The sequence below is a fragment of the Eutrigla gurnardus genome (assembly GCF_963514095.1).
Source record: "Eutrigla gurnardus genome assembly, chromosome: 9".
NCBI lineage: Eukaryota > Metazoa > Chordata > Actinopteri > Perciformes > Triglidae > Eutrigla > Eutrigla gurnardus.
The window spans coordinates 29,936,670-29,949,065 of NC_139923.1; the positions used below are offsets into that span (position 1 = coordinate 29,936,670).

Here is a 12,396-nt window from a genome sequence, read left to right on the forward strand (position 1 = left end):
GCTGAAGGTCTCACCTGTGTTTGTTGAGTCTCTGGTCGGCTTCGGTCACTTTCAGCTCTGCGGCCATCTTCAGTGCTGGATCAGAGACAGAAGGAGGCGCGGCGGTCCGAGGGTCCTTGATCTTCTTCTGCTTCTCCCTGCTGCAGGAGGACACAGAGGCTTTAATGGGTCCACCAGGGAGCGGGTCCACCAGGGACCGGGTCTCTCTGGGGGGCATCTTACCTGGCGATCTCCTCTTTGAGCAGACGGTACTCAGCCCTCTTGTCTTCAGGTAAAGACTCCGGAGTTCTCAGAGGGTTGTTCTCCTTCTCGGAGCCTGACGCCACCTTGGGCTTTGCTGCCTAGAGGACGAGGTCATTGGTTGGTTAGCAGTCACATGATCTCACTGATTGTCAGTGTTGGGCCGATATATCAGAATATCAGATTTTTAAATGAAACATTTGTATCGGTATCGGACTTCAAAATCCTTTGTCGGTCGGGCTCTACTGCTGATTCTGCTAGTCCTTGTTCCACAGGTGGACTCACCTCCACGGTCCTCCGGGCCTCTTTGATCATGAACTCCAGTCCTCCAAACGCAGCCTGTGAGGAGCTGCAGGCTTCCAAGTCCGAGTCGCTGTCGTCCGAGTCGTTGAGAGAAACCACCACCGACTTGTGTCTGGGGAGCTGGGAGGAGACAGACAGGTGGAGGTGCTGATCATCAACATCATGAACATCATCATCAACAGCATCCTCATCACAGTCATCATCATCCTCCTCCTCCTCATCATCATCATCCACATCCTCATCACAGTCATCATCTTCCTCCTCAACATCCTCTTCCTCAACATCATCATCATCCTCATCATCCACATCCTCATCACAGTCATCATCCTCCTCCTCCTCATCATCCACATCCTCATCACAGTCATCATCATCCTCCTCAACATCCTCTTCCTCAACATCATCATCATCCTCATCATCATGATCCACATCCTCATCACAGTCATCATCATCCTCCTCAACATCCTCATCCTCAAAGTCATCCTCCTCATCATCATCCACATCCTCATCACAGTCATCCTCCTCCTCCTCAACATCATCATCCTCCTCATCATCATCATCCACATCCTCACAGTCATCATCCTCCTCATCATCATCATCCACATCCTCACAGTCATCATCCTCCTCATCATCATCATCCACATCCTCACAGTCATCCTACTCCTCCTCAACATCATCATCATCCTCCTCATCATCATCCACATCCTCAGTCATCCTCCTCCTCCTCATCATCATCATCATCCACATCCTCACAGTCATCCTCCTACTCCTCAACATCATCATCCTCCTCAACATCCTCTTCCTCAACATCATCATCCTCCTCATCCACATCATCCACATCCTCACAGTCATCCTCCTACTCCTCAACATCATCCACATCCTCACAGTCATCCTACTCCTCCTCAACATCATCATCCTCCTCAACATCATCATCCTCCTCAACATCCTCTTCCTCAACATCATCATCCTCCTCATCCACATCATCCACATCCTCACAGTCATCCTCCTACTCCTCAACATCATCCACATCCTCACAGTCATCCTCCTACTCCTCAACATCATCATCCTCCTCAACATCATCATCATCCTCCTCATCATCATCCACATCCTCACAGTCATCCTCCTCATCATCATCATCCACATCCTCACAGTCATCCTACTCCTCCTCAACATCATCATCATCCTCCTCATCATCATCATCATCCACCTCCTCACAGTCATCCTCCTCCTCATCATCCACATCCTCAGTCATCCTCCTCCTCCTCATCATCATCCACATCCTCATCACAGTCATCATCATCCTCCTCAACATCCTCTTCCTCAACATCATCCTCACAGTCATCATCCTCAACATCATCCTCCTCCTCCTCATCATCATCATCCACATCCTCAGTCATCATCCTCCTCCTCAACATCATCATCCTCACAGTCATCATCATCCTCACAGTCATCATCCTCCTCCTCCTCATCATCATCCACATCCTCACAGTCATCCTCCTCCTCCTCCTCATCATCATCCTCACAGTCATCCTCCTCAACATCATCATCCTCCTTATCATCATCCACATCCTCACAGTCATCATCCTCATCATCATCATCCACATCCTCACAGTCATCCTCCTCCTCATCATCATCATCCACATCCTCACAGTCATCCTCCTACTCCTCAACATCATCATCATCATCCTCCTCCTCATCATCATCCATATCACAGTCATCATCATCCTCCTCAACATCCTCTTCCTCAACATCATCATCATCATCCTCCTCATCCACATCATCCACATCCTCACAGTCATCCTCCTCCTCCTCATCATCATCCACATCCTCACAGTCATCCTCCTCCTCAACATCATCATCCACATCCTCAGTCATCCTCCTCCTCCTCATCATCATCATCATCATCCTCCTCCTCATCATCATCCACATCCTCACAGTCATCCTACTCCTCCTCAACATCATCATCCACATCCTCAGTCATCATCCTCCTCCTCCTCATCATCATCATCATCCTCCTCATCATCATCATCCACATCCTCAGTCATCATCCTCCTCCTCAACATCACCATCATCCTCCTCCTCATCATCCTCATCCACATCCTCAGTCATCATCCTCCTCCTCAACATCACCATCATCCTCCTCCTCATCATCATCATCCACATCCTCAGTCATCATCCTCCTCCTCCTCAACATCACCATCATCCTCCTCCTCATCATCATCATCCACATCCTCAGTCATCATCCTCCTCCTCCTCAACATCACCATCATCCTCCTCCTCATCATCATCATCCACATCCTCAGTCATCATCCTCCTCCTCCTCATCATCATCCTCCTCCTCAACATCATCATCCTCCTCCTCAACATCATCATCCTCCTCCTCAACATCATCATCCTCCTCCTCAACATCATCATCATCCTCCTCCTCAACATCATCATCATCCACATCCTCAGTCATCATCCTCCTCCTCATCATCATCATCCACATCCTGTCATCATCCTCCTCCTCCTCATCATCATCCACATCCTCAGTCATCATCCTCCTCCTCCTCAACATCATCATCCTCCTCCTCAACATCATCATCATCATCCTCCTCCTCAACATCATCATCATCCACATCCTCAGTCATCATCCTCCTCCTCAACATCATCATCCTCCTCCTCCTCCTCATCATCCACATCCTCACAGTCATCCTCCTCCTCCTCATCATCATCCACATCCTCATCACAGTCATCATCATCCTCCTCAACATTTTCATCATCCTCCTCAAGATCCTCTTCCTCAACATCCTCATCCTCCTCAACATCATCATCCACATCCTCATGACAGTCATCATCCTCCTCAACATGATGGTCCTGGTCTCTGCTGGTCTCACCACCAGTGGGGGTCTGGCCCCGTGGTTTCCTCTGCTGAACTTGCTTCTGGACTGAGTGACTGTGTTCAGGCTGACGGTGCTCAGGTTCCCTCTGATTGGCTGCTGAATACCTGCAGCCGGCTGACAGCTGGGAGACGGAGGACCACTGGAGGTCTTGTCCTACAGAGGACACATTAGACCTGGATCAGACCTGGATCTGGTTGCACAAAACTAGGATTAAGACATCCAGGATAAGTGACTGAGCTGAGCTCAATCGATCCAAAACAAGAGCGTCCAGGCTTAATTGGTTGCACGAAGACCAAGCCAGGATGAGCAGACACGGATTCATCAAGCCAGGTGAAACCAATCCTGGATAGGTGGCGCTCACGGCTCCCTCAAATAGACCCCGCCGCCGATCACAGATTCACTGATGCACCATGGCCAATAGAGCGGCATACTTTCCCCCGCCGGAGGCAGAAACCCTCATGGAGGCATACGAGGAGGTCAGGCTGCTCTCACTCAGCTTTCGTACTAAAAAGTATGAAAAGTAAAGCACGATATTTTCGTATGCTTTCCTGCGTATTACACAGAGCCGTGGTCATGTTATGCTGGTTATGAGAGCATCAGACGTAAATCTAGACCTAAACCTAACCATAACCCTCGGGGGTTTAGCTCAGGAGGTAGAGCAGGTTTACTGGCAACTGCAAGACTGCCGGTTCGATCCCCGGTTCCTCCTAGTTAGCATTTACCTAACCCTAACCCTAACCAACGAAAGATCATATACATTCACTGAAGGAATAATATGAGAACAAAATGCAGATCTTTTGCTAGGAAAACGTACTTTAATACTCTCCTCCTCTAAAACAACGGGTTACAATATTATGACTTTATTCTCGAAGTCTGTGAATTTTTACTTTTTCTCTGTGGCTCTAATATTCCATCATTTTATATATAGCCTTATAGTCTATGGGAAACTGTAAATTACCTAATGATAGCAACATCATCTAAAATCTATCTATCTATAATTATCCAAAATGATTGAAATGAATGATCACAAACGTTTAAATAATGACAGTGGGTCTAGTTATATGTGATAATGTGTAGTGGGCAGTGGAATAACTATTGGTTTCCGGTTGTGGTGACTGCTGACTGAGATAAGGGATGAGATTAAATAGATCCTGGAACTTAGCCTGGTCTGGAGCAGGCTCACTCCACAGAATGAATCTCCATGGTAACTTATACCATAACATATCCTACTGCCCCCTATCCCGCTTTTGTGCAACCGGATCACGGATAAGTTGAACCAGGATAACCAAGATATCCCGGCTTAATCCCTTATCCTAGTTTTGTGCAACGGGCCCCTGGATCACACCTGGATGAGACCGACCACAACGTCCGCCTGTTCTCTAATGGGAATCAATCTGAGCGGATTGCATGTAAACAGGGATATTGGTGGAACAGATACAGTAGAATAGTGAATAGAACTAAATAGAACATGATGATGTAAACAGTAGAATAGTCAGTAGAACAGAAGTAAACAGGAAGTGAGTCATCACACACACCTCTGGAGCCATCACTCTCTTGTTGGCCATGGACATCAGACATGTCTCCCTGAGCAGCATCTCCTCCTCCTCCTCCTCATCAGCAAAGGGAGGTTTGGGAGGAGGCTCCAATTCAACTGGTGGGGGAGGGAGGGGGGGAGGGGGTGGAGGAACAGCCGACAGCGTGGGGGGGTGGAACAGCTGAGAGACAAAGAAAACACCACGTTATTAATTCTGTTATGGGGTCACTTTCACGAGATGAAGAGGAGAGACCGACAGGAGAGATGAAGAGGAGAGACTGACAGGAGAGATGAAGAGGAGAGACCGACAGGAGAGATGAAGAGGAGAGACAGGAGATGAAGCGGAGAGACCGACGATGAAGAGGAGAGACCGACGATGAAGAGGAGAGACAGACAGGAGAGATGAAGAGGAGAGACTGACAGGAGAGATGAAGAGGAGAGACGGGAGATGAAGAGGAGAGACCGACGATGAAGAGGAGAGACCGACGATGAAGAGGAGAGACAGACAGGAGAGATGAAGAGGAGAGACTGACAGGAGAGATGAAGAGGAGAGACGGGAGATGAAGAGGAGAGACCGACAGGAGAGATGAAGAGGAGAGACTGACAGGAGAGATGAAGAGGAGAGACGGGAGATGAAGAGGAGAGACCGACAGGAGAGATGAAGAGGAGAGACTGACAGGAGAGATGAAGAGGAGAGACTGACAGGAGAGATGAAGAGGAGAGACTGACAGGAGAGATGAAGAGGAGAGACCGACAGGAGAGATGAAGAGGAGAGACAGGAGATGAAGCGGAGAGACCGACGATGAAGAGGAGAGACCGACGATGAAGAGGAGAGACAGACAGGAGAGATGAAGAGGAGAGACTGACAGGAGAGATGAAGAGGAGAGACGGGAGATGAAGCGGAGAGACCGACGATGAAGAGGAGAGACCGACGATGAAGAGGAGAGACAGACAGGAGAGATGAAGAGGAGAGACTGACAGGAGAGATGAAGAGGAGAGACGGGAGATGAAGAGGAGAGACCGACAGGAGAGATGAAGAGGAGAGACAGGAGATGAAGAGGAGAGACCGACAGGAGAGATGAAGAGGAGAGACCGACAGGAGAGATGAAGAGGAGAGACAGGAGATGAAGCGGAGAGACCGACGATGAAGAGGAGAGACCGACGATGAAGAGGAGAGACAGACAGGAGAGATGAAGAGGAGAGACAGGAGATGAAGAGGAGAGACAGGAGATAAAGAGGAGAGACCGACAGGAGAGATGAAGAGGAGAGACAGGAGATAAAGAGGAGAGACCGACAGGAGAGATGAAGAGGAGAGACAGGAGATAAAGAGGAGAGACAGGAGATAAAGAGGAGAGACAGGAGATAAAGAGGAGAGACCGATGATGAAGAGGAGAGACCGACAGGAGAGATGAAGAGGAGAGACAGGAGATGAAGAGGAGAGACCGACGATGAAGAGGAGAGACCGACGATGAAGAGGAGAGACCGACAGGAGAGATGAAGAGGAGAGACCGACAGGAGAGATGAAGAGGAGAGACAGGAGATAAAGAGGAGAGACCGACAGGAGAGATGAAGAGGAGAGACAGGAGATAAAGAGGAGAGACAGGAGATAAAGAGGAGAGACCGACGATAAAGAGGAGAGACCGACAGGAGAGATGAAGAGGAGAGACCGACAGGAGAGATGAAGAGGAGAGACAGGAGATAAAGAGGAGAGACAGGAGATAAAGAGGAGAGACAGACAGGAGAGATGAAGAGGAGAGACAGGAGATAAAGAGGAGAGACCGACAGGAGAGATGAAGAGGAGAGACAGGAGATAAAGAGGAGAGACCGACAGGAGAGATAAAGAGGAGAGACCGACAGGAGAGATGAAGAGGAGAGACAGGAGATAAAGAGGAGAGACAGGAGATAAAGAGGAGAGACCGACGATGAAGAGGAGAGACCGACAGGAGAGATGAAGAGGAGAGACCGACAGGAGAGATGAAGAGGAGAGACCGACAGGAGAGATGAAGAGGAGAGACAGGAGATAAAGAGGAGAGACAGGAGATAAAGAGGAGAGACCGACAGGAGAGATGAAGAGGAGAGACCGACAGGAGAGATGAAGAGGAGAGACCGACAGGAGAGATGAAGAGGAGAGACAGGAGATAAAGAGGAGAGACCGACAGGAGAGACAAAGTGGAGAGATAGACAGGAGAGATGAAGAGGAGAGACAGGAGATAAAGAGGAGAGACCGACAGGAGAGATAAAGAGGAGAGACAGGAGATAAAGAGGAGAGACCGACAGGAGAGACAAAGTGGAGAGATAGACAGGAGAGATGAAGAGGAGAGACTGACAGGAGATAAAAAGGAGAGACAGACAGGAGAGACAAAGTGGAGCGATAGACAGGAGAGATGAAGAGGAGAGACAGACAGGAGAGATGAAGAGGAGAGGGAGACGAAGAGGCGATGAGGAGGAAGGTCGTACCGGCCCGAAGTGATGGCGGCTGCTGGAGAACACAGACAGCTGGGAGAAACCTGATTGGTCGTCGTCAGTCAGCTGGTTGTGTGTCGGAGACGCCACTGAAACAACACCACCATGTAAACAGGACGTAACTATGACTACGATAAGAGATGGAACCATGTGACCATCAATGAACTTTCGAATATCTGAAGATGTCTAATGTTTGTTTTTCAGCTTTGTTTCCCGTTTCCAGTGTCTACTGTCGGAGGATAGGTGTCCTGGTCTCACCTGGGGACCGTGTCTCACCTGGGGAGCCCGTCTCACTGTCGGTGTCCATGGCCACCTCGTCATAGTTGTCGTACTGGTAGAGGTTCCCGGAGGCGTCCGCTCCCAGTTTCCCCATCGACTTCCTGTGCTCTCCGTCTCTGGACTGACAACACAAACACACCTGTCACTCTTCTTCTGTGGTGTTGGAAGCGGGACTGTGTCATGCGATGACTGACGGACTGGTGGTCTCACCTTGCTGCGGGTCCTGGTGCGGCCCCCCACCAGCTTCATGAAGCGGTTGTACTGCTCGTCCTGGTTAGAGAGGTCTCGGATCCGCCGGATCTCGTCTTCTCGTTTGCGGCGTTCCTCCTCCTCCTGCCGCCGTTTCTCCTCCTGCTCCCTCTGCTGCTGCAGCTTCCACGTCCTCAGCTGCTGCTTCCTGAAGGCTTGCTTCGCCACCGAGCCTGCCGGACGCCATCATCATCATCATCACTGTCATCTTCAGCATCATTATCAAATTATATTTACAGCTCCACACACACCTGGGTTGATGACCTTCTTGACCAGGTGACCTTTCCCTGGAGCTCGGCATCTGTCCAGCGGCGCTTTGGGTCCAGGTTTAGGACTGGCTTTGGGCCGGTCTCTCACTGGAAGCCTGTCTCTGTCTGGTGGTCTGGGCCCGGTCTTGGTTCTGTCTCGGTCCCTGTCCAGAGGTTTGGGTCTGGTCCTGTTCCTCTCAGCCACGGCGGCGGCGGCGGCGGCTGAGGAGGCGGACCTGGTGGTGACAGACCTGGTGGTGACGGACCTGGTGGTGACTCTCTGCCTGCTGGGGGGGGAACTCTTCTCCTGGACCTCTTTGGTGATGCGGTCTTTGCTCTTCTTCATCACCTGCTGCTCCTTCTGCTGCCACTTCTTGCTGGCCGACTGCAGCGCGAGGAGGCGCAGCTGCAGCTCCGACACCTCCTCCTCCTCCTTCACCACGGGCTGCTCCAACACAGACACACACTTAGTGAATTACATCAGCTGATCAGTTTCTGATCAGTGCATTGATCACCACCCACCTTGTCAGGAGAGACCACCGAGTCCTCGCTGGAGGCCGACGACTCTCTCCGACACAAACACGTGGCTTTGGTCGGTTCTTCTTTGTCCGTCTCCTCGCTGCAGATCAGACAGGTCTTCTTCTTCTTCACGGCCTCCGACTCTTCTTCTGCTGTTTGTTCCGCTTCTGCTCCATCTGGTGTCATTTCTTCTTCTTCTACTTCTTGTTCTTCGTCTTCTTCAGCACCTGGTGACACAGACCAGGAAGTCAAAACAGACGTAAACATGACACCTAACATTTCTTTCATTACATATTTTATTTTCTTGATTGCTCAGTGTTGGTGGTATCTCCTCTGACTTTTATTTGAAGGGTGATATCATTATTTCTTATTGGCGCAACAGGCAGGGGGCGGGACATACATACAGTATATCACAATGTAGAGCCCGACCGATATTATCAGCCGATATTAGGTATTTTCCAAACTATCGGTATGGGCATTTATAATGGCCGATAAATGAATATTTTAAAAATAAAATAAAAACGGAGGAAACACCCTTATAGAACTTAACAGAATTTGTCTCCAGTCTTGTTGAAAGTTATATTTTTGAAGGTTACCAAGTCTTTTAATACTGGTAACTTTGTGTTTGGTTGTTGTTGTTATTGTGTTTTTGTTCAAAGGACTTTAAGTTTGTATTTTTATACATTTTATTCATCAGAACTTTAATATATTTTGATGTTCCTCTGTTCCGTTGTGATAATAAAATAAACAAGTTTATTTTTAAACTGCATTATCATAATATTTTAGAGAAGACTCATAAATAACTACAAATAACTAATGTTAGGGAAATATGTTAATGTTTTGTTACACATTTCTGAAATAATAATAAAAAAAATATCGGCCGATATATCGGAATATCAGATTTTTATATCAACAAACATTTGTATCGGTATCAGCCTTCAAAATCCTTTATCGGTAAAATTCTACTATATCTTTACATCAGAAATCAGTGAATCAGATCTGATGAATCATGTTCATTCATTGTAATCATCACCTGACAATGACAGGCGATGACATCACTGTGTGTTTATGCTACAGTCATCAATGACAGGTGTCGGTTAATTTTACTTTTTTTTTTGTCTGTATACACACACATATACTGTATATAGTTAGAGCTTTATTTTGAAGGTACTTCCTGTCTACTCACCCTCCTCAGCGGCGGCGCCTTGGACCTCGCCACTCTTCTTCTTCAGCTCCTCCAAACTGGCAGGAGGAGGTAGTTTCTGACGGAGAGGTTTGATGTTGAACGCCTGGAAGCCTTTCCTCTCCACAGACCTCCCAAGATCTGATGGATCCTCAGCTGGACCAGCACCCTGAGGACCTGGACCCTGAGGAGCAGGTCCAGGTAGTGGTTGGGTCTCTGTAATACTGCTTGTGGGGTCTGAGGTCTGAGGTCTGGCTGGCTCCAGGGCCATGGTCTCCTCTTTGCGAATACATTCCAGCTCCAGCTGGATCTGCTTGTACTTGGACAGCAGGTCCTCGAAGGACTCGTCAACGTTGTTCTCTGGTTTAGAAACACTGTGAGGGACTTTCCTGGTCTGGTTCCTGCCGGGCTGCTTCTCTGAGACAATGAGTTAAAGAACGTCCATCACCACTTCATCATTTCACCAAATGTTCTCTCCTTCAAGCTGAACGGAAATCTTTAAACTTATCTTGTAATACAAAATATGACGCGTGCTGACATCAGCTAGTACCAACCAATAATATCCTGGCATCCATCCATCCACCAATCAGAGCGAGAGGAGGTGGTGTACTCATCTATCCAACCATCAACATCACATCTCGTTTCTCCAGAGAAGTCAGAGACTCCGGACACGATGATCCAAAGACCAAACATTTCAGCTCTACATGACTTATTACTGCGTCTTAATCAAACACAGTTTAGTATTAAATGGTCACATTGAAGATGTCCTGCCGGACTCTGGGGTTTAATTTCCCCAACGACACCTGAAGTCAGTGAAAGCAACACCAACTCACTTGCTGGTGCAAAAGGTCAGTGACGTCTGATATTACCATCAGAGGTCAGAGTACATTTACTCAGAAACTGTACCGTAGTATGTGTTTAGGGTACTTATTCTACTCTCCACCCTCTCACAGATACATATTGTACTTTTTACTGCGCTACATGTATCTGTCAGCTATATGGACTTAACAGATTCAGATACTTCAAATTAAATATAATCATAAATGTATGATTAAAGATTAGACTACTAGCAGAATAGGAAGGCATTACAAAGAGCATTAAACATTAAAGCGATGAAGGGTTTATATTTTGAGTAACTTTACTATAGTAAAATATATCAGCACTTCAACACAGCTTAAATATTAATAAAGTATTATTAGTAGGATGATGGTTTGTGGCTGAGCCACCGCTGAACTGTAATTTAATTAAATCAGTGTGAATAAGACGTTGAACCACTAGAGACCGGGTGAAAGGATACGTTTCCTCGAGGGGGGCTCCTTGATCCCGTGAGTCTCTCCGGGCCCGTAACGACCGGGGGGACCTCTGGTATTACCCCCGCCCCGGCCGCCCCGGTTCCAGCCCCAGCGGCCACCGTTCGGCATGGCCCGGTGCCTGAACCGGCCCAGGGCTCCGTGGCTCCGCTCCCAGAAGCCGGTGCTCGGACTCGACTGGCCGTGAGGGCCGAGCCCCGGCAGCAGGAGCGGAGGCGGCGGGCTAGAGGGAGCGGGGGGCCGGTCGGGCCCGCTAGGCCCGCACTGCTGCCGGTGGCTCGGGGGGAACGGGCCGTGAGGTCCGCGGTTGTAGGGCATCAGGTGGCGGAAGTCTGGCGGCGGGTGGCCCATGTGTGGCAGTACGTGGAGCGGGTGCTGGTGGGGCTTCCGTGTCCGTGAAGGAGCGCCGCGGCCCGGCCTGCTACCATCCCCCCGCCGGAGCGGCACACAGTCTTCGGTTTCATCGTCGCAGATCTCTCCGTCCTCCAGCTCCTCTCGGGGAGACCGTCGGTCTCCGGGTACTTCCATCTGGGAACGTTCCTAAGGTCCGAACTAGCGCGCTGCCCACCGGCCGTAAAATCATAGGGCTGAACGCGGGCAATTAATCATCTTTCACCGGACACACTCTGGAACAGCTCGGTCCACCCCGACGGTTAGTTCGTTAGCTCACGGCTAGCTAGTTTCTCCTCTCGGCGTGCTTCCAACTCTCGCGATACTGGCGAGCCAGGAAGCGTATCCCAAATAAGGGTAGTGCGCGGCTCGTGACATCCGGGGCCTTTTCCAAACCGGCTCGTCCGCCCTAGTCCGCCCGAGAGGTTTACTTCATAGGGTATTACATCAAAGATCTTTGTTTAATTGTTGTCTTTAGATGTGTTTTTTTTTCTTTCATATGTATTGAAATCGAAATTGGAGTGTATTATAGAGCACAACATATGTACATAATTTTCTTTTTCTTTTAAAAAAAATAAATTAAATAAATAAAAATACAAAAAATAAATTAAATAAATAAAAATACAAAAAAAAAGTAAATGAAAAGAAAAATAATTATTTATGCCTACCTATACAAATACATACACACAGATATGTATATATACATACGTATTTATTCCACGTTTAGGTTTTTGACGGAAAATGTCAGTACGCAGTGCGCATGCGTCACAAAGATCACCACCGGAAGCTGACTTGTCAG

The 12,396-nt window shown here is 48.6% G+C and overlaps 1 protein-coding gene across 4 annotated transcripts in view; it reads right to left on the reverse strand.

Moving 5' to 3' along the window:
* Window positions 1–11,892, reverse strand: part of zfc3h1 (zinc finger C3H1-type containing) — a 32,174-nt gene extending 20,282 nt beyond the window's left edge. For 2 of the 4 annotated variants that reach the window (XM_084017058.1, XM_084017060.1), the window contains exons 1-12: window positions 11,195–11,892; window positions 9,901–10,314; window positions 8,718–8,941; window positions 8,199–8,640; window positions 7,909–8,120; window positions 7,696–7,819; window positions 7,414–7,508; window positions 4,958–5,137; window positions 3,417–3,575; window positions 526–663; window positions 223–341; window positions 15–140 (exon numbers count right to left, since the gene is read on the reverse strand). In XM_084017058.1, coding sequence (XP_083873184.1) covers window positions 15–140; window positions 223–341; window positions 526–663; window positions 3,417–3,575; window positions 4,958–5,137; window positions 7,414–7,508; window positions 7,696–7,819; window positions 7,909–8,120; window positions 8,199–8,640; window positions 8,718–8,941; window positions 9,901–10,314; window positions 11,195–11,735 — 2,774 coding nt within the window. In that variant the 5' untranslated portion in view covers window positions 11,736–11,892. Of the gene's footprint in view, window positions 1–14; window positions 141–222; window positions 342–525; window positions 664–3,416; window positions 3,576–4,957; window positions 5,138–7,413; window positions 7,509–7,695; window positions 7,820–7,908; window positions 8,121–8,198; window positions 8,644–8,717; window positions 8,942–9,900; window positions 10,315–11,194 lie in introns of all 4 variants that reach the window. The other 2 variants (XM_084017059.1, XM_084017057.1) reach the window with 1 other exon arrangement.
* Between the last annotated feature and the right edge of the window lie 504 nt (window positions 11,893–12,396).